The 21,775-nt window shown below is 57.5% G+C and overlaps 1 protein-coding gene across 8 annotated transcripts in view; it reads left to right on the top strand.

Moving 5' to 3' along the window:
* Positions 1 to 20,975, top strand: part of CTDP1 (CTD phosphatase subunit 1) — a 41,325-nt gene extending 20,350 nt beyond the window's left edge. For 7 of the 8 annotated variants that reach the window (XM_029223371.1, XM_029223391.1, XM_029223428.1 and 4 more), the window contains 3 exons: positions 3,916 to 4,078; positions 12,504 to 12,688; positions 20,242 to 20,975. In XM_029223371.1, the coding sequence (XP_029079204.1) occupies positions 3,916 to 4,078; positions 12,504 to 12,688; positions 20,242 to 20,383 (490 nt within the window). In that variant the 3' untranslated portion in view covers positions 20,384 to 20,975. The remainder of the gene's footprint in view (positions 1 to 3,915; positions 4,079 to 12,503; positions 12,689 to 20,241) is intronic. The other variant, XM_029223381.1, reaches the window with a different exon arrangement.
* The last annotated feature ends 800 nt before the right edge of the window (positions 20,976 to 21,775 follow it).

The following is a 21,775-nucleotide window of genomic DNA, read 5'->3' as shown; positions in this document are numbered from 1 at the left end:
GCTGTTGTGAACGTCTGTGTGCGTCTCTGCTTCTCCTGAGTCAGCGCCCGGGGGTGGGACTGCTGAGTTGTGCAGCGAGTGTGTTTAGTTTTACAAGAAGCCGTCCAGCTCTTCCCTGCAGTGGTGGTACCTTTTACGTCCCCACCAGCGGGTGGGGGACATTGTTTCTCTGCATCTGGTGCCCCCGTCTCCATTTGAGCCTCCCTGAGGGTGTGGGACGTGTGGTTTCGTGCTCACCCTTTCTCTCGGCCCTTTGCCCCTGTGGAGTCTCCTCAGCGAGATGTCCCGTCGCCTGCCCGTGCATTCGAGGCCCTTAGGGTGTCTCGGGTCCTTGTCCTGTGTCAGTTGCGAGCCTTGTGGAAGCTTCTCGTGCTCTGGGGATGCCTTCCACCCTCTTAACAGAGTCGTTGGCAGAACAGACGTTTCCCGTTTGGGGGAGGTTCTCTGACTGGTTGTCTTTCCGTGAGTCATGCTTCGGTGTCAGGTCTGTGGCCCCTGCCTGGCCTGGATCCTGGTAGTTTCACGTATTGTATTTAAGTCCGTGATCTGTTTCGAGTGAGTTTTGGCCTAACGTGAGAGGTTTGAGGGTGGGGCCGTTTGTGGGCAAGGCCCTCTTTCCTCCATGGGCTTGTTCTGCACCTTTGTTGGACTCAGGGGACCGTATTCCTGTGGGTCCGTTCCTGGGTTCTCTGTCTCTTCCAGTGGTTGGTGGGCATTTTTGCCTTTTTCCTAGTCTGAGGGGGGAAACGTTGAGCCTCTCACCGTCACACGTGGTGTCGGCTGCGAGTTTCTGTAGCTGCTCCTCCTTGGATTCCTCCTGTCTTCCCTGTGTTTCACCGTGAATGGCTGTTGAATTTCTTCATCGCTTTATATGTGTTGACCTCAAGCTCACGCAGTTTTTCTTCTTTGGCGTGTTACTTGAGTCGTATTTCCCTTGTAACTGGAGTAGCATTTCTCTCACTGCTCTCGAGATTTTTTTTCCTTGTCTTGAATTGCAGATTTGATGGTGATGTGTCTTAATATGGATGTGGGCGTTTATCCTGTTGCGGATTCACTTAAGAGTCTCGAATCTGAAAGTTTCACGTCGTTTTTGCCAAATTTGGGGCATTGTTTCCGGCCATTATTCCTCAAGTACTTTTTCAGCTCTGCGTGTTTCTCCTCTCCTTCTGGGGCACCAGCAGTGACATGATCGTGGGCTCTCACTGTCGTCACGTGGGCCTGAGGCTGTGTGCGTTTTTCCTCTTCAGTCTGTTTCCTGTCGTTTACATGGAGTACTTTCTAGGGTGTCTTCAGATTCAGATTTCCTTCCCTCTGTCCCCTCCGTCGCGATACTGAGCCCACCTAATGCATGTTTTCGTTTGTTTTCACTTCTAAAATTTCCATTTGGTTCTTCTCTTTATCTTCTATTTCGTTCCTGAGGCTCTTTGTTTCTTTCATTTATTTCAAGCGTGCTTGTAATTGCTTATTGAAGCATTTCTTTTTATTGAGGATACTTTGGAATCTTTGTCAGACAGTTCTGTCATTTCTCTCACCTCAGTTGACATCTCCTGATGGTCTTTTTTCAGTCAGTTGGAGATCTTCCTGGCTCTTGGTGTGACAGGTGGTTTTCAGTTGAAACCTGGAGACAGGTCTCTTTCTGAGAGTCTGGACCTTGCTGAAACCTTCTGTTTAGCTGGCTTTCGCAGGCCGTGCTCCCGCAGCAGAACTTATAAGACACCTCCTCACCCCTGCTGGGCAGGGGCAAAAAAAGTCCAGGGTCCCACTCGGCCTCCGCTGACGCCGGCCTGGGGGTCACTGTTACTGCCGGGCAGCCTTGGCGCGGGGTCCACGACAGTCTGACGCCTCCCGGTTTTCGCAGGTGGGTGGGCTCCACTGACACTGCAGCGCATCACGGACCTGCTTAGAAAATGTAGAACTAGGATCTCGGACCAGGCAGAGTCCACACACTTGACAGCGGAAGCATGACCCATAGAAAGAAAACTGATCAGGAGCTTCCTCCAAGTGAGAAACCTCTGCTCTGCCCGCGACTCTGCCGCCGGCTCCGTGACGCCCCCGCGCAGTGGGGCGAGGGGAGGCAGCAGGCGGGGTTGCTGTCCAGTCCTGTGCTGGTGGCTGCGGCTGCTCGTGAGCCGGGCCTGCCCGTGGGCGTGTCCAGTTGCCGGTTCCCGGGATGAGCAGCAGGAAGCGCCAGAGAAGCCACTGTGGGGCCTGGGGCTCGGGCTGTGCGTGCGGAGCCGATGCAGAAGCCACAGGGAATCTGCTTGCATTTCTGCAAATCTCTCTGGCTTAGCGGAAGACGGGGTTCCCACCTGCCTCCTGGTCCACCTGGTGTGACCTGCCATCCGGTGGGGACGCCGGAGGGAGTTCTGGCCTCGCCCGGTGTGTCTCTAGAAGAGGGAGGATCTTGCGACTGCCCTGAGGGGGTTCTCAGGAGCCCCCAACGTGGTGGCCGATTTTCAGCATCTTCCACGTGGAAGAACATCCTGCCTTTTCAGGTGCTTGTGCGCAGCTCAGGCTGAGCCCACACCCCACTGCCTTGAGGACCAGTCGGCCCCTGGGCCCATGGGCCTTCCGTAGGGGGTGCACTTGTTCTCACCTTCCCCGTTCTGGGTCTGAAGGGAGGCTGTGCTAGTAAAAAGGTACTTCTGCCGTTTTCCATATTCGTAAGAGGAGCTCTGAGTGGTGGGGTGACGGTAAGTGGATGTGGGCTGAAGTGCAGCCTGATGCCCAGGTCAGAAGACAGGACAGGAAGCTCTTAAGCCGCATGGATACGTGGAGGCGGGCAAGGCGGGCGGGCCATCGAGAGGCTGGGGACAGAGTCTGACTTCGGAAGAAGCAGGGGTCAGCGGTTTCTAGATGGTCCTTCATGTTTCTGGGTCAGAGATCTTAACCACATCAGGTAGTATGTGGTTAGCCCAGTACAGTTGCTTCCTTTCAGTTTTGTGATTCAGACTTATTATTACCACCACTTTTCTTCAGAGTAACAAGGTTTTGCTATGTCGTCTTCAGTTTCCTGGTGGCCGTGAGGTGCCCACGGCCAGCTCCAGAGGAAGGCACGGCCGCCTGCTTCACGAAGCCCCTTAAGTTCTGAGGCCGTCACGGGCACTGACCCGTGTTGGGAACCTGACACGGGATGAGAGCGTGTGCGGGGGACAGGGGTGCTCTGGGGTCTGTCTGTTCCAGGTGGAACGGAGAGGGTAGCTCAGAGGACAGTCACTGTCACGCCAGCCTGGGGCTCGGCTCCAGGACAGAAGCGTTCTGGGAACAGAAGGTTGGTTCCTCATGCAGTGTTGATGTTTAATAGTTTAATAAAACCACACACATGACCTTGCATGTTCCTGTCCTCTGTGGACAGACGGACTTTCACTACGACCCAGGGCACCACTCTGTGTCTTAAATTGTCTATCACGTTATCTCTACTTTGTAGCCCGGATGATACAGAAATGGTTGGTTTCTCGCAGTCTTACAGCTGCTTGATCTTACTTGGAGCATAAATAGCACTGCGGCTGGTTTCTGAGCAAGTGTTCACCGTCTCTCTGCACCTTTGCCCTTTGTTCTCCAATGAGTCCCGCCAGGTGGATGCTCGGACAGTGCGGTTTGTTGATGGGAGGAGCTAAGTGTTCACTTTTAGCCCGAAGAAGGGTGAGCCTGACCGGCCCACAGCCTGGCTGGACTCAGGGATTTGGTTTCATAAACAAACCCATATCAAGCCTGAGTAGGTACCGTCCACGAGACAGCGTGTGTTTCCACAGCTGAGATATTGTGTGTGTGTGTGTGTGTCTGTGTGTGTGTGTGTGTGTGTGTGTGTCTGTGTCTGTGTCTTTACCTATCCCAAGAATCGGGAATCTGATTCAGGGCTGGAAAGGTGACTTCAGACCAACTTTCCTCATACGGGGCCTGTGAAATCCCTTTCAGAGCGGTCCAGCCACATCACCAGCAGATGTTTGCTGAAGACTTGCCAGCCAATCAGGACGGAGAGCAGCCTGGTCCTTCTAGAAGGAAGCGGCAGCCCAGCATGTCGGAGACCATGCCACTGTACACGCTGTGTAAGGAGGACTTAGAGAGTATGGATAAAGAGGTGAGCCCCGGCCCGGCCGCAGCACACGCCTCACGTGTGGCGTCACCTGGCCTTCTGGTCTCCAGGGACGTGTGGGAGAGGAGGTGACGACAGCAGGAAGTGACCAGTTGGTGTATTGGCAACGTAGAAGGCAGGTTTCTGCACCGACGGGCCTGACCTCTCCCTTCCACCCTGGGGCCCACGGCGGTGTCTGGCGTTGTCGCTAATGAGGGGGCACCTGGCGTCAAGTGGGTGGGCTCCAGGGGAGCCACCAAGCAGCCTTCAGTGCCCGGGCGGCCCCCGCGTCCCCAGGACCCAGGTCGAGACACCCTCTGCCCTCTCAGGTTGCATGTAGGTTTTGAAACACACCCAGGTCGTGACTGGGAATTGGCTGTTTCACCACTAACAGGTTTCAGGCAATGTGGGTAGAAGTGGTGTTTTTCTTCCAAATGCTTAATTGTGGGAATAATGATAATAGGACCCAGAATCCCTTTTGAAGTGAAGATTAAATACAGAGGGGATTCTCCTTAGGACCAGAACAAAACTGAACTGTAGATAATTTTGCAAGTCAGCTGTTTGTCTCTGGCCCACGAGGGAAGCAGTGGGAGCGCCTGTAAGCCTGACCTTTGTCCCTCTCGCCCTGTGTCCCGTGCCTGCCCCAGGGCCTGTGCCTCGTCCATCCTAGGTCAGGCCCCTCAGAGAAAGCCCCAGCCTGTGGAAGGTGGCTTGGGCAGCATGGCTCTGGGGCTGCTATTCTACGCAGGCACCGTTGTGGACACCACACCTCACATCCCACTAAACGGAGCTGGGCCCGGATCAGGGCCGACACTCCTCCGGCCCTCGGATCTGCGCCTTAGAGACAGACAGCTCCCGCAGCCACTCAGCCACTCGTACTGCGCAGACAGAAGTCGTCCTCGGACCATCGCGGACGCCAGGGAGAGCCCTGAGGACAGAGATGCATTTCAGCTTCCTTCCAGCGGTAGCAGAAGAATGTTATGTTCAGTATAGAATCCTACCAGCAGCTCAGACCATCTTCAGATGATCATTTATCCCGTGACGCTTAAACCTGCTTTGAGATGTGCCGAATTTCTCTGTTTGCCGTTCGTTTTCTGCCTTTTTGAGCATTTAGCCAGTACACTGCTGGGGTTTGTTCATAAAAATGTTTTCTCCTAGAAGAATTTTTTTAGCCGTAAGCCTGTCTTCTTGATCGGGGATGTTCCTTGTTCTACGTGAGGGACGCTCCCTGCTGGGGGTTGGCAGGGGACAGCTGGACACTCACTTCTCTCCTCCTGCCCACCCCCTCGCCCCAGTCCTCCCAGGTGGACGGGGCGGCTTCGCTGCTGGGCACCTGCAGAGACACGGTTCAGTTTGTCAAGCAGTGGCAACGATTTTGCTACTTGTTTGTTGCACATCAAAGGGTGTCGAAATCTTAACATGAAATAACAGTGTTAAATACACTTCCCATCACTCTGAAACCTGGCTTTTCTTTCAGAAATGAAAATTAGCCTTAAAACCTTCGTTTTGGCTCTTCGGGAAGAAAGGTTTTGAAGGAGAGAGAAATCCTGGACTTGGGATTCCAGCAAACATGACTGTCGTTTTATAAATGAGGGAACCAGGGGTTGGTGTCCAGCGGTGCTCAGGGGGTCCTGCTCGATTCCCGGTGACATCTGGGCCCCAGAGAGACTGCTCGGTCAGTGCCAGGCGCCAGATGACCAGGGGAGCGGGCACCCGGCTCTCCATCTTCCCTGCGTGGCAGGGCGGGGGCTGTGTGGGGCTTTAGGATTTGAGGCCGGACAGAGCTGGGCAGAGACCCTGTCCACCACCTGCAGCTCTGCCCAGAGATGGCCAGGCTGTGGTCTCCAGGGTCGCACGAAGGGCGGAGGCCCCCGTGGGGCCGCAGCAGGTGGCTGAGGCCAGAGAGGTGTTCCCTCTCCTTAAAGTTCAGGGGAACAGGACTACTGAAGAGGGTGCTGTGCGCTCATCTGGGCGGTGGCTCTGAGCCTGTTGTAGTTGTAGTTTACTCCACCAGAGGGGGCTCTTCAGGTGGCCCCGGATTGGCAGCGACAGGTGCTTGTCTGCTCTACACTTTGAGGACCATGTCTGGGCGCTCCACAGCCAGGGCGTCCCAAGCACAGACGCCTCTCCCAGCCCCCAGCCGCCCGGAACCCTTCATTTCCAGGGTCAGCTCCTCTCACCAGAAGGCACATCTCACCAGCACCAAGGTGTTCTGTACTCGCAGCCTGCACCTAAACCTGATTAGGAATGCCGCTGTCCTTGTAACACGCCACGCGCAGGCTGGCGTTTCAGATGAGCATCTTTGCAGACCCAGAATCTGAGCAGAACCTCCTCGTTGCTTTTTTCAAAGAGGCAAAAGTATACGCACGTCTGGTGTGATCACCGCTGTCTTCGTCTTGTTGATGCCAGATGGTTGTATTTGTGTATTTTGGTTCACGTGAAAAAGCTGTTTGCTGAGTAGAGGCTCAGCAGCTCCCCGTCTGCCGTGGTTCAGGCAGAAGCGGTAAGGGCGTGGCCTCTGCGCGCGCAGCCCGCGTGCGGACTTTGGGCAGCGGTTCCCTTTCAGCTCCGCGGTAGCCTCTGTCAAGGAGGAGATTGTTGACTTTATTTGATAGTTTGAGGGCACGCTTTGTCTGTTTGGACCAGCGAGCACCATCCGTCAGCACAGCGAGGAAATCCTGTCTCATTTCCCACCTGTGGACATTAACACGTTTCACTGGAGAAATTGAGACCTCAGGCGCAGGTCTGCTATCTGGTGGGTTAAAGCCTTTGATACGCAGTAACCAGCGTGCCCGAAGGTGGTCCCTTGACCCTGAGAGGCCACCGTTGCACACGTGGGTGGCAGTTTCAGCCTGCTGCCCTCACTACCGTGGTCCATTTTGCTGCGTGTGTCACGGGGCTGTTTCCCCAGGGAGATCTGCAGAGTTGCTCATCCCACCCCTGACGGCGGGTCCGCTCTGTGCTGGCGGCAAACGCTGTCTTGTGAGGATTATGTTCTGAATAAGATAGGAACATTTTCCACGAGCTTCAAAACATTGAGAAGAAGCCAGCTGATCCCAGAAGCTACTTGAAGACCCAGCGTCAGGGAGTTGGGAGGCTGGAGCAGGCATGGTCCAGCAGCGTTTTGAGTTTGTGTTCGAAAGTCAGGGCCGTTAGCACATTTGTGATTCTTTGCGCAAATTATGATGATTCTTAGGATTGAGGTGGCCTTGCATTCTGCGTGGTTGCCATAAAGCTGTCCTTTCCCAGAGTCGGTGGCGTCTTCTCACAGCATGTTTTTGCTGGTGATCAGTTCCGTCAGCACGTGTTTTTGTTACCAGCAGATGCACAAGAAAAGCGTGGAAAGTTCTCACGGCGCCTGCCGTGCGGCGTCTGCTCAGCTGGAGGTGCACAGTTAGCACGATGCACAGGCGGCGCACGCGTCGGGGGAGCAGATGCGGGCGCGTGTGGACGGCGCCCGTGTGCCGCGCCCCCCGGCCAGTGCAGGGTTGGACTCTTCCTCTGGCGCGCTTGACGCGGCTGCATCTCATGCCTGCGGGCGCTCTGAGCGCACGGCACACCTCCCTCCTCTGCCACCTTCCTGCGCTACTCTCGCTCTGCGGTGGCCCGCGTGTGCCGGTGTGCGCGTGTCCCGTGTGCTGCCTTGGCTTCCGGCTCTGTTTCTGCTCCTCCCACTTTTTTTGTCTTCGACTGTTTGTTAGAAGTCGATCCCAGTCGTGCTGGGTGTGGGGCGGACAGCACTGCAGAGGCGTGAAACTCACGTTGCAGCCCACGGCCGGCAGGACAGATCTTTCCATCTTAGCCTGACTGGGCTGGTCACCTGCTAAAACACGAAACCCTGTTCTCCAGAGCTTCTACCAGGACGTGATATTGAGGATGTCCAGCACACGATCTAACAGTTACTCAACCCGCGAACACAGGAACGGGCGATTCCCAGGAGAGTGACAGCAGACGCCTACCCGGGTAGCCCAGGCGTTGGGGTCATCAGACCAGCACCACGGCAGCGGGCATGGCCGTGGCCATTGGGAGAGGCACAGCCTTGAAGAGAGTGCAGACCACGAAGAAGAACCACACGGAAGCATCAGGACTGGACACACACTCAGGCAGACGCCCTGAAATTCACCAGGAGGACCCCTGGTGACGGGAGTGTCGAGGAAAGGTTAAGTGAGCTTGAAGACAGGGTTACAGGAATCACCCTGAGGAACAACAGGAAAACAGACCGGGCAGGGGGGTCAGAGTCTCAGGGACACCGGGGTCAAATCAGAAGTTGAATGTTTGTGTCGTCTGAGCTGATAAGAGGGAGAGATCGGTGCAGAAAAAATACTTGGGGAGATGATGGCTGAAAACCTCAGATTTGGCAGAAGACTTCAATTTACTGCCTTTGATGGCATAGACTAGTTTGGCCAGTTGTGGAATATCTTCAAAGGTGGTCACGACATCCAGGCTCCTTCTCCCCTGGGATGGAAGCAGGCTGTGGGAAAGGCCGGCCCAGCGGGACTCAGATGGTCACGGGTTGGGGGTCGGGGTTGACGCCCGCTTGCCCTCCTCCCCCACGTGTGGGCTAAGCTGAGCTGATGCGAGGCCAGAGCACGCGTTTCTCGGGCACTGGGTGTTCTTACTGCGTGAGTTAGGAGCAGAGGTTTAATGGTTTGTTTTCACGACCACCTGAATCTTCTCCTCCTTTTGTCTTCGGCCCTTTTGCGTGGCTGGGCTCGCCCTGTGGTCCTGTTTCTGTGCAGCCCGGTCAGCCTCGACACCCGTGTGAGGTCGGTTCTCTTCCCGGGACTGTACCCGAGCCTGAGGCAGGGCGGGCGCTCCCGGGCGGGCCGTCAGGGTCAGTGTGGGGAACAGGCTCCCAAAGTCAGCGTGTCTTACCACCGTGCCGTGCCATCTGGGTGTCAGGAGGTGGGCAGCCCCACAGTCGCTGTCATGGACTCCAGTGTTTTGAGGTACCGCACGTTGGGCTTCAGGAGAAACACTTGAGATTGAAGATAACGCACGCGTGGAAACAGCACGGTAGTGCCGACGCTGAGGTAGAGGCACATCCTGGCGTGGCTCTCACTTCCCAGAGGGCCTGTTCCATAGCCTCTGCTGGGCCGGCCCGTGGGGGGCAGGTGGGTGCCAAGCGCGCGGGGACCGTCGGGCCCGGCCACCGGGGCGCTTCCTGCGGAACGCAGGGCTCTGTGGGCCCCAGGAGCGCGTCCCCTCCGCTGCTGCCGAGGGGACAGCGGACTCTGGTGGCGTCCCCCTGAAGCGTGGAGTCTAGACGAGGGTCGACCACGTGGGTGTGTGCACGGCCGCCTTCTGGTCCTTTTCCACAGGAGCGTCGTCAGAGAAAGTTAAGTTCAATAGGCCCAGTAGTGCTTTCGGTTTTATTTCGTGAGAATGCAGCATATTAAGGGGAATGACCAGGACGTTTGTTCTTCTGGCCAAGAGAGAAGTACGTTGGTGTCGGTCTAAAGACCCTTCAGGTGGTATCATTTCTACCTCACCTGAGACCAGAGCTTAGAATTCACGCACGCGGTCCTCGGAGGCGTGTCCTCTTCACAGGCAGTGCTGTTAGTTGCTTAGAGTAGCTCACTCGTGCACTGCGCGCGGCCCTCGCCGCATCAGGTTCCCTCCCTCTGCAGGCAAAGTAACAGAATGGTGAGAAGATAGTGCTGGGACCAGGGCTGGGACGAGGCCGTGTCCCCTCTGGCCGTTCTTGGCCTGGACTTGCTGTTTCCATTTCTTCTGTTTCTCTCTCGTCTGCCTCGCTTCCACGGGTCAGAAGCTGAGATGAGTTTTACTGAGTCTTCATGACTTGCATCTTCCAAGTCGATGGATGGAAACATTCCCAAGAGCATTTGATGTCATTCGTGCTTGCCCTTTGAGAGATTTCAGTACTTGAGGAAAAAGTGAATTTTGTATTTCTCTTCACATACTTGTTTTTAGATTTTCCCTTAGTTAAGATTTTAAAATATTTACACGAGCATTTTTAAAACAACATTTACAAAGTAAATGGTTCATTACAGATCCCTGTTTTTCAGGAAGTGCAAAGTTGTCCTCATACAGAACTTTATGTGAGGGAAGCCGGGGGGAGCACACCAAGCAGGGTTAAATGAGACCAGACCTCCTGCGGGATGAGCCCGCGCTGTCCGCCAGGCCTGGTGCTAATGCCACCGAGCCGCGAGCCCTTCGTGGGGAGCCCGGCACGCGGCCCAGGCTGGGGTCGCCCCGCAGTCTCTGAGCTGCTGGGATTGCGTGCTTCGGGCAGATTTTAAATGATTGGCTTCTTTTAGTTCTTTCTTTTCCCCTGCGAAGATGGGATGCAGAGTTAAAGACCTGAAGTATTTTCAGAGCAAAATTTGACAAGAGGAGGTTTGCTTATCAAAATGAAGTACAGCCATCTAAATATACCGGTGAAGTGTAAGTGCCAGTAACCTGTTAGAATTAATACAATTAGATGCTTTTTGTTAGGTGCCTTTAGTTTAACCTGAGAGGATATATTACGTGTGAAGATCTTGTGACCCCTGACGATAAAGCCAACACTTTAACTGTCAATTAAAATGTTTCCGTATTTTAACTTGTGAGGTCCCTGCGCATCGTTCCTCCCTAGACTGCGTGTTGATAGACTTGAAATTGGATACAGTGGTTCAAAGACGTCAGCCTTGGCCTGAGCGCTCAGGGTGTGGCTAGTGGTCGCTGCTCTGTAGAGGGGGTGTTCCCCCCCCGCCCTCGAATTTAATCAGAGGGTTGAAACCCATTCTGTCCCGTTTGCGGTGCCTTCCCCGAGGTGTCCCTGCCACGCACTGTGAGTCCACGACTCTCACAGGGAAGCGGGCCCAGTAGAGCCACGAGGAGCAGCAGGTGTGCAGGGCACACACCCAGGAGGGTGCTGCGGGCGTGGGAGGGGTGCCGAAGGGGCATCCCCTGGTCGTCCTGGGTTCTGGGCCCCACGGGAGCCTCCCTGACTCAGGGCTCAGTTAGAAGTGGGTGGTTTGCTGGAAGAAGTCAGAGTTCCCGTGAGTGAAGTCCACCTAACAGCCTTCCTTCCTTGGCGTGTTTTCTGAGCTTGATAAAGTAGCCGTCCTGCCCCGTAGTTTAAAGTTCCAAAAGCCCAAGAGCCCGCATGGGCGCAGCCCTCGTCCCCCCCCCCCCCCCCCCGCCGGCCGCCCTCTGTCTCGCATATGCCGCGCGGCCCTCGAGTGCTGGCTGTTAGCTGGGTTCCAGCCTCGCTGTGCTGGAGCCGCAGGGGGTCGTTCCCTGAGCGTTTGGTGCACAGTCGCTCTTGCTTGGTTGACCGGGGGTGTGGCAGTGCCCACCTGGCTTCGCCCTGAGACCTTCACCCGCAGCCGCAGCCAGCAGTCGAGAAGCACAGGACGCGCACGGCCCACGGGACTCCCCGACGCCAGACGCAGTCGTAAATGGGGGGTCCTGGGTTGTCGCGCGTCCTTCTGGCCAGCCGGCCGCCTGTCGGTTCCCACGCCCCTGCCGGGGCGGCTGAGAACTTGGGAAACGCAGAATCGGGCACGCGGTCGAGGCCTGACTGGTGGCGGGTGAAGGGCACACGGGTGAGGTCGGGAGGGTCCTGGCCAGAAGCCCCCGAGCCCTGTGCCTCGGGGGTTCTAGGGAGGCTCCCTGGGGGCGGGGTGGGGTGGTAAGGTCCAGGCCGCTCATCCGCTGGTGCTTCTGGGTGACCGGCCCCACCCCAGAGTCCACCACGGTCGCCTCATTAGAGCAAAGGTGCTCCCTCGTCCAGGAGACTCCAGGGGTTTGGGAGCTCTGGCTGGGAGCTCACGGGGGCAGAGCCCGGTGAGTAAACCGCTTGTCGCTTCGCACACGTGAAGCAGCTTCACAGATCAAACTTGTTAAGTAATGACCCCGCTCTAAGGCCATACGAACGTAGTTATGCTAGCTGATGGGACACGGGGTCTCTGCTCCTTCCTGGAAAAGGTGCTGGCGGGTCCGTGTTCAGGAAACATGGGCCCGGCCTCCTCTCACCGCTGCCTTCCCCTTTCCAGCGCCCTGTCCGCCGTCGTGGGCGTCAGGTGTCGTCGGGGTCCTGCCCCCTGCCCCCCAACCCCCCTCCCTTGCCGTGTCTGTGAACAGTTAAGCCTGAGGCCTGTCAGAGAAGACAGACGGGCAGGCACCCCACACGCGGCCGCGTGGGTCCCAGGACCCGGCGAGGTGGGTGCAGAGGAGGGACAGCCCAGGCCACCTCTGCCTCCCATCGTGCACCCCGTGGGCCTTGTCCACGCTCCTTGGTGCTGGTCGTAAGCATCCGTCTCGCGGCAGGCCCTGTGTTGGAGCTTTACGGGGTGTCCTGCGTGCCTAGTCACGGGAAGCAGGGCCCGTGCAGAAATCTGCGGTGGTGTCACTCCCGAGGGAGGGGCCGTTGCATGGATTCTTCAGAAAGGTGATCTGGTGCTGACTCTTGGTCCTTCGTTAGGTGGATGACATCCTAGGAGAGGGCAGCGATGACAGTGACAGCGAGAAGAAGCAGCCAGGAGATCGGGAGGACCGGCAGCGGGGACCGAGGCCCGGGCAGCCCGAGGCCCTGGGGGCCCCGAGGGGGCCCACGCTCAGGTCAGCGCCACCCACCGAGAGGAATGCAGCAGACGGCCGGGGGCCCAGGTGAGGGGGCCTGCGAGAGGAAGGGGGGCAGTCGGGGGCCCAGGAGCGGGGGGGGGCTCAGGTGCAGGGGGGGGGCTGGGAGGCGGGGGGGTTGCCCAGGTGAGGGGGGGCCTGTGCGCTGCCCCGCGAGTGCCAGACACCTTCCAAGCGCCAGACACCTTCCGTGTTGATCAGTGCACTGTTGTTATTCTGTTGTATCTTCCCAGTGTTGTTACGGACCATGGTGTGTGGGTGTCATTTTCAAGGCAATAGTGAAGGGGGTAAGAGACCTAAAGACGTCGGTCTGGGTGGTCCTGAGAGGGCAAAGGTCACTGTCCTGTTTCTGAAACATACAAAGCACGTTACAGGTTGTTTAGAATATTACGTTCGTGGTGCCCTCGATTTTTATCGTTTTTTGCGATTCAGTTACCATTTGGGCAGGTGTAACTCTTCCCCTTCATGGAGTGCAGTGCCTGTTGTAGGTGGTGGTTCGTGCCCAGGTGTGGTCGCAGCGGCCCAGGAGCCTGCGGTGGGGCTCCTCTCCCTGAGTCCCCGCTCACGTCTGGAGGGCTGCTGTGTGTGGACCCAGGATGGGACACGGCCAGGAGCAGCGTGCTGTCCACCGATGGCGGCCCCGTGCTCGGTGTCCAGCTGCGCGGTGTGTTCGCAGCCCCAGGGTTTCGAGTGTTCAGAGGCAGGTCGTGGTGAGAACTGGACCCTGCGTGACCTCACGTGTGTGCAGGGCGTGGGCCGAGGGCAGCTGCCAACACCAGTGTCTGCTCTCGGGGTTACTCGGCTTGTTAGGACTGTACGTGCTGACGCTGAGTCAGGCAGGACGGCACGACTGTGCTTCCTTTTCCATTTTATTGTATTTCCTTTACTTACTTATCGGTACGTACGTACGTGCGGATGGATGCTTTGTTTGCTTTGTTTTTGCCGTACCTTGCAGCATGTGGCATCTCAGTTCCCCAGCCAGGGATCAAACCTGTGGTAGGGGAGGGGTGGTTTCTTCCGGGATGATTCAGGCATTACGTTTATCGTGTACTCTGTTTCTGTTATTACATTGTAACGTGTGATGAAATAAGTATACAGTTTACCACAGTGCAGAATCAGTGGGAGCCCTGAGCTTGCTGTCACTTGCCACCACTCACTGATAGGGTTTTGATATGAGTCTGCGAGCCATTGATTTATTACGGTCTCTGTGCAGCCAAACCTCCCTGCTAATGAGGATCTGTACCAGCAGCCGCTCCCCAGTGGGTCCCAGCGTCCCCACCTCAGCTCCACCCCAGATCATCAGGCATTAGATCCTCATAAGGAGTGTGCAGCCAGGACCCCTCGCGTGCGCAGTTCCCCGCAGCGTTCATCCCCCTTGAGAATCTAATGTCGCCGCTGATCTGACAGTGATGCGAGCGACGGGGGCTGCTGTAAACAGAGATGGAGCTTCGCTCGCCCGCCGCTCCCCTCCTGCCATGCGGCCCGGTTCCTAACAGGCCACGGACCAGTCCGAGGCCCAGGGGTTGGGGACCCCTGCCTTACACAGTTGTTTGACCCAGCTGCGTCTTCAGCTCCGCGTGAGGGCCCTGTGGGGCTCTCGAGGGACGTGGGGAGCTGGGGTCCCTCTGAGGAGTGCGCTCCCAGAGCCCCAGTTCCACTGCTGCTGGGCTGCTCGGCCTGCCTGATTCTGTTTTCTGTGCCAAGTGAAGAGGAAGACAGAGCCTCTTCTCTGAGACTGGGAAGGATGGGCCAGAGTCCTAGGGCCCACGGCCTGCTTTGTCTCCACGGAGTCATCTGCCCACACGTGAAGTAGCTCCGGGCCACGCGGAGAAAGCCTTGCCTGCGGTGGTTCGGTGCTGCCATCGGGGCCAGAGGCGTGTGGCCTGTGTCCACCGCGGCTCCTCTCAGCCCTGCACGGTGCCAGGGAGTCCAGCGCCGGGGCCGGGGCTGTGGTCCGCGCTGGGCCAGCGTGGGGTGGGCGATGATTGGGAGCCCCCCCTTCGCCCCGGCCCGGGTCTCCTCACCACCCTCACTGCAGCTGCTGTTTCACACCGTGCCGTGGGCCTTGACCTCAGCGCTGTGGGAATCTGAGATGAGGCCAGAGCCCATGGTCCACCCGGATGCCGCCTCGCCCTGGGTGGCCAGAGACCCTTGTTCCCGCCCCCGCCTGCCCCGCCGCCGCTCGGCGTCTCCCTGTACCCGACGTCGAGTCTGCCCTGCCTCGGGGCTGAGGCGCCGTGATCGGGCTTGGGAGCTCATCCCTTTCTCTGCCCAGAAGTTGGCAAATGTGGTTTTCGCGCATGTTTTATTCTTGTCAGTGGGCTCTAGGTGTAGAAGTGTGGATGCTTTGGATTTTCCCATAGTAGCGTTTTTACTTGAAATTAAGTCAGGCATGTTTGGGGGGGTTTGTTTCTTGCCTGCGGGACATTTCGGTCCACGGCCTTTGCCGCGAGCGCTGGCGCCTTGCGCCCTGGGTCGCAGCCTGGCTTCTCCCGAGCGGTTGGCAGCACGTCCTGCCGGCCTGAGTGGTCAGGCTCTTCTACGGGATCTTAATGTCACTGGAACTTGAAGGTGACTTCTGATGGAAGGATGAGGGTGGGGTTTGGGCTTGTCCACTGAGAACCGATCCACTCTTCTTTCAAATGAACAGACGTCAGACGCCCGTTTTACACATGGCAGCTGGAGGGGCACTTCCGCTCCTTGAGGTAAATCCCTGAGTAAGAAGTCAGGGCCGTGTGGCAGGCACTTGGCAGATGAGACGTCCGCAGGCGTCGGAGACGCCGCCCTGGCCCCACCACTCGCAGGAGACGTGCGACGTGGAGACTCAGCCTGGGGTCTTGTGTTGTGGGCGGTCGGCTTGGCCAGCGGAAGCCGGCTCTCTCTCCCCGAAGCCAGAGAGTTTAGTCTCAGCACCTTCCCCATCCCACCCGGTCCCATGGTGAACTAGTCAGGAGCGTCACTCCACTTCTAAAGGCGAAGCTCCTGACCCGAGTCCCGGGCTCCCACCACCCGGTCCTCTGCCGCCTCCCCTTCTCCGCAGGGGTGCGGTGGCCGGGGTTCCGGCCGAACGTGTAGACAGACGGTGCGAAGCTGTGCAGAGGCCCTCATGCGTGAGAGCTGTTCTCAGTGCTGGGTGGTCACCTAGGCAAGGCTGTCTTTACTACACTGGGGACGTTGGTCATTTCTAAAGATGGAGGAGACGTGGGCCCAGTGTTTGTGACCAGAGAGCAGACCCAGCTCTGCTGCCGCGGTGGAGCCCGAAGGCCGCTTCGCAGCCAGCCCTCCACCTCCACCCTGTCGCTGCCTTGCCGTCGGACACCTTCTGTCTGCGCTGCCAGCTGGTGACCCTGGGACCGAGGTGCTTGGCTCAGGTTGTAAATTCCCCAGGCTGTGGCCGAGGAGCTGCCCTTCTGTCGCGTGGACACGTGGCTTCCCGTCGATTCGTGTGTCGATTTGTGATGTTTAACCTGCCGTAGCCGACAGCACCGTGGTGACACCCTGGGCCCCAGCCCTTTGCGTGTGCGAGCTCATCTCACACAGTCTGTTTCTGAAGGCGGGATCGCCGAGGTCGGAAGGCCTTCGCACTCTTGACCTGGTAGCCGCTTTGAGTTGCCCTCCGACCGTGGAGGGTCGCGCTGATGGTGAGGGGGCTGGCTGTCCCCAACGCTCCCTGCCATGGTGCTTTGTGACGGCTTCTGGACCCTGCAGTGTGGTGGATAAAAAGCGGCGCTCTTTTAGTTGTGTGTGCCTTTCTCTCTCCCTGCACTGAGCCCGCGCCCAAGGCTGGACCCCAGAGACGTTGCGCTGTTGGGGGGGTGGGGCTGGTGCCGGTGCAGCAGCTTCCCCAGAACAGCCCCGCCCTGGGGGGAGGGGAGACCAGGGCCCGGAGTGGCTGCAACGCAGTAACTAAAACGTCCAGTTTCCAGCAAAAAGAATCACGAGACATTGGAGAGACAGAAGAATGATCCACAGACAAGACAGAAGAGGCCAGAGAAGCTGCCCGAGAGGGCGACCGCGTATCAGAGGAACAGACGGGATATGTTCCCAGAGCCGCGGAGACTGAGAACTGCCGAAGGGTCCTGGGGACAGCGTCTCAGACGGCACCTCCAGGCCCTCGGCGCGCACGTGGCAGGACTGCTGGGGACGTAATGACTGGCACCTTCCCAAATGTGACGGGGAATGTCATCTGACACATCCCGGGAGCTCAGGGCCCGTTTTTCAAGTAAAAACGCTACTATGGGAAAATCCAAAGCGTCCACACTTCTACACCTAGAGCCCAGCTCAGAGATCCCCATCTGCACGCTCCACGGCAAAGATGCAGGAAGCCAAGACCAGGACAGGGGTCAGAAGACTTTGTCTCAAAATAGGTGACGTCACCTGAGTTCTCAGGCTTTTCAGAAACAGTTGAACAGATGTGGCCCGTACGATTTTTCTTTGGAACGTGCCCTCTCGCCCTGTGGCCCTGACCTGAGCACACGCCCTGGAGCCCGGTGTTGTGTTACAGTGACCTACACGTGCACCTCTTTGAAGAAGCAGCAGAGCCTCCGCTGTCGTGACCGGACAGGGCAGGCAGGAGCCCACGCGCGTCCTCTCTGCCTCGGGGTCCGGACGGCCTTCCACACCCCAGGGCAGGTGCTCCCCTGCACACACGTGGACACATGCACACACGTACCTGAAACAGCTTTTGTTAGGTAAAATAGTGACCTTACCACCTGCCGTGCTGCTCTGTTCTTTTTCTTTCTGCCAAAAATACCAAGCTAGTTGTAACCAGCAATTTGAAAAATAAATGCGTTATGGATTGTTTGATCTTGTTGGTTAGACACCGGTATGAAATAATAATGTGTGTTTATTTGCCGTAGTTGCTAAAATAATTGTGCATCTTATTAAACAGCAGACTTCAGGTGTGGGTCCACGTGCCTCTTTACAGCAAAGAGCTCAGAGGCTGGGACGTGAGGGAGGAAACGTACATACGTGATTTATGTTCCTGTTCACGTTCTTGCTTTATTCCACGTTGAGTCTGAGCTGATTCTTGAGCCTTAAATTTTCCCCAAATTAAATCTGTTAGCGCTTCTCTAGGGGACTGTGCTGTTGGTTGTGAAAACAGAATACAATTATTGCAGGCTCTGCTGAGAGGAAAGGAAGCTGGTATCAATTTTAGGCATTTATTAACCATGACTTGCAGCTGTGTCCAGTCTTTGAGGTGATCTTTAATTACTAAAACTCAATCGTGTTGGATATAGGAATACTCCAAACATTGTTTAACCGAGACTGAAGGTTTTGCTCTTCCCAGCACAAGGCACTGCCGCTGTGGCCCCCGACCCTGGTCCCCAGGCCCCCGGACACGGCCGCACGAGCGGACACCGAGGTCCCAGGGTCTCTCCCGCAGGACCAGCCGGGCTCAGCACAGTCAACATTTGTCTCTCTGCACAGAGGCTGCGACAGCCGTGGGGTCCTGCCTAGCTGTTAGCTGGCGTCGCCCTGAGGGGTGGGGGGGGACACCCTGTGCAGCCCGTTCTGTCCCAAAAGGCTGCCCTGCAGCGGGGTCTCCAAGGGCAGTGCAGGAGGTTTTATCAACAGGACGCCCCGGGATCAGCCTCCTAGGGGCCTGCACTTCTCGTGCCCTGGGGTCCCTCCCAGGCCCCCCTGTGCCACCTGTGGAGCCGTCCCCGCAGGAGAGCACCAACCCCGGCCGACGCAGCCGGGCGCCGTCCACTGACTCAGCCTCGGCTTCCTTGTTGCAGCAGCTCGGGGTGCGTGAGGGTCTCTGTACACAGGCAGAGGGCCCGGCCCTTCCTGGACCTGGGGGCTTCCTCACCAGTCACGGGAACACCTCCTCTTTGCCCTTGGATTTGGTACTTCCTGGAAGCTCGTCCCCTCCGTGACCGGAAGACGGGGATCTGCTTTACAGCACGAGCAGCACCCGCCCCGAGGACACCCAGGAGGCGGGACACGCCGGAGGTGGAAGGCGGTCGGGGAGGAGCCTCGAGGACAGACCACGTCCCCACGTGCTCTCAGCACCGCCGGCGGTGCAGCCACAAGTGGGGGCCTGGAAGGTGGGGTTCAGCCCCCCCTCTGCCCACCACCCACAGCTGAGCACAACTCAGGCCTGGGGGCTGACTCTGCTCTGCTCTCGTGTGTGTTACCGCTGCACACGCACACACACACACGACCGCCCAGTTCTGTCTCTGGGAGGCGGTGCTGGGCACTGCCCCGTGGAGCGTGGGTGTCGTTGGGGTTAGGAGAAAGCAGTCTCTCTAAACTGTTCCATCTACACGTCGTTTCTAAGTTTATCTGTTGTGTTCACTCAGCGAAGGGGAATCGTGTGAGCGCCTCAGATTAATTACGCTTTACGCTTAACACCATCTTTGGTTCCACCATCTCTCGCAAATCCAGAGTTAACCCTGCAGTGTGTCTGAGGGGCTGGACCCTCGGGCCGCATGTCTGCTCAGATTTGGCTCGAGTTGGCGAGGCCCGGGCGCCGTGTCCCAGCCGTGGCTGTGCTCGAGCAGCCACCTTGGTCAGTGTTTGTCCTGAAAGCACATCACAGGGTCCACACGGCTCCGTCCTCTTGTCCAGACCCTGGCGCCCTCCCAGCCGCCGGGTCGCTTCCCATCCGCGCCCCCTTCCTGCACCGACCTCCTCCCGGTGCCGCCGGGACCCGAGAGGAGGGTTTTCTTTCGGGTTTACTTTCCCTTCCAGGCGCGAGTGCTGCCGAGCCAGGCCACAGCGGCTGGGCAGAGGCGGCACTGGGTCGCAGTAAGCACGCGCTTCCCCTTCAGGTCACGTGCCTCCTCCGGGGCCGGGGTCCCTCTCCTCTGACTTCTGCCAGCCTGGGGGCTGAATGTGCTTCCTGACAGGCACCTTGATTCGCTTTTCAAATTACGTCGTAGTATCTTTTTCAGTGTTCGTTGGCCCTTTTTTCTGCCAACTGCCCTTTTCTGTTTGAGGAGTGTTTCTCACAATTAGGTTATTCCTTGTCTGTTGTAGAAATTTCTGTGTGTTATAGGTCTTAGGTTATAGACGTCATAGTCTTGCGCGTCATTTTCCCAGTCTCGTGTGTGTCTGTGACTGCTTGATGCCTTTTGTGTCTCTAAGAGGTAAATCTTTTGGGGGGTTTCTTCCCTTCAGAAGGTTTCCCCAAACCATAGTAGTTGTGGGGGGGGTCGTATATATATTCCTACGTAACTTTTCGATAAATGGTGCGACAACAGCTGTAAACTGTTGATGTCCAAATGCAGAATAATTAACCGTAGCCCACAGTCAGAAATGTACTCAGCGGTTAACTCAAAATAGATTTCATAGACCTGAATGTAAAACATACACTCGTCTGCTGGCGGCTGTCCCCGCCTCCCTTCCCAGCGGCTTGTCCAGCTCCAGCTGTAGCCACTGAGCTCGCTCCAGGCCCCTCCCTCTCCCGCCCTCACACGTCCTGGGTATTTCGTTACCTGCCAGAGACAGAGGCTGCCTTGGTGCCCAGCCTGTGCTGTCAGGGCTGTTCCGGAAGCATGGGGGCTGGCGGCCGAGGGGCCGGGGAGCGTGTGCGCCACGAGCATCTCACGGTGCGTGTGCTTCCCTTGCAGGGGCCACAAGAGGAAGCTGAACGAAGAGGACGCAGCCAGCGAGTCCAGCGGAGCGTCCAGCTGCGAGGACGAGGAAGGGGGCAGCTCGGAGGCGGACGAGATGGCGGCCGCGCTGGAGGCCGAGCTTGGCGACCTCATGTGACCGCGGGGCGTGCACTCGACTCACCTCCGTCCTGGGAGCTGCCCCTCCTCCAGAGGGACATGTCTGTTTGCAGAGCTCCACCTGCAGAAACACACTGTTTTGCAGAAAGAGGTGTTTTTAGAAGTTTCACTACAAGAAAGCCTACTTGTTAAGGACAGCGGGGCAGGGAACGCGGCCATGCCAAAGATCCTGGGTGAGCCCAGCAGAGCTGCACAGCGGGACTGGAGTTGGCGGCTTTTTATCAGGAAGACGGGGGGTGTGGGGAGGTGTTTTTCCTTTAACTAGGCAGCACATTGCTTAGGGTGAAGGCTGGGCGTCCGACCAGACAGAGGGGTGAGGCGGCAGCAGCCCAGCATCCTCCTGCTTTTTCACGACTGAAGCTACCAGAACATGCACAGGTTTCAAGCGAGGCCGTGCATCGGCGTGTGACGAGGACAGGCCTGGGGCCCCCAGCTGCCCCCAGGGCCCTGCAGCTCCCGCGGGCGCCGGGACAAAGGGCCCTGCCCTCGCGGGCATGTAAAGTTTTGTATATCTATTTCATACATGACCCACCAAACAGATTTTTCTTTCCTTTAATAAAAGTCCCTTTTGTAAGCCTTCTGCTCTGCCCCGTTCCCTCGTCACGAGATCCAGCTCTCGCGCCACGTGCGTGGGTGAGCTGCCCTGTCCCGCTCCCCTCCAGGGCGCTCACGGGGCCGATTCCTGGGTGAATGACCAGGGCCTTGGACGCTGAAACAGAAAAGCAGATGACCCTCTCAAGCCGGTCCGTGGCTGTTAGTCTGTCCCTTACTGCACCAAAGCTTTAGGAATGCCAAGGACCGGTGTTGTTTCTAATCACTAGATTTATGATAATTTGACCCAAGACACCCAAGGAAACCAGAGGCGATTCTGACCTGGGAGCTCAGTGCTGACAGGGTGTGAAACATCGTATTCAGTGTGTCAGCCAGACAGCATGGCCACGCATGGTCCCACCCCTGGGGTCCCAGGTCTCACCCACAGGCCCTGTGTGCTCGGGCAACCCCAGGAAGACCCCACCCAGTACCGCTGAGCTGAGACCCCTGGGCGGTAACGCTGGTGAACTTGCCTTCGTGCCTCCTCTGAGACAGCCCCTTGGTCCTTCCTGCGTGATCCCTCCAGGTCAGGCTGCAGGTGGAGGGAGCAGAGCCCAGGGTGTGCCTGAGATGCTGCATTCCTGTTGTGTGGAGGGGCAGCCCCTGGGCTGCCGGATCACCAAGACACAGAAGGTGTGCCCCCTTCCAACTCTAGATCAGCACACAGCAAACGTTCTTCTTTGCATTTTCTGGGCTAATTACTGGATTAAAAGTGAGCGTTAGGCTCAGGCTGTGTCCTTTTCACACTCTTCAGTTGCAGGTAACAGCCACAGCTCCAGTG

Source organism: Monodon monoceros, unplaced genomic scaffold, assembly GCF_005190385.1.
Source record: "Monodon monoceros isolate NGI ecotype Baffin Bay Population unplaced genomic scaffold, NGI_Narwhal_1 Super_Scaffold_1, whole genome shotgun sequence".
Lineage (NCBI taxonomy): Eukaryota > Metazoa > Chordata > Mammalia > Artiodactyla > Monodontidae > Monodon > Monodon monoceros.
This window is presented reverse-complemented; position numbering and strand designations above follow the sequence as displayed.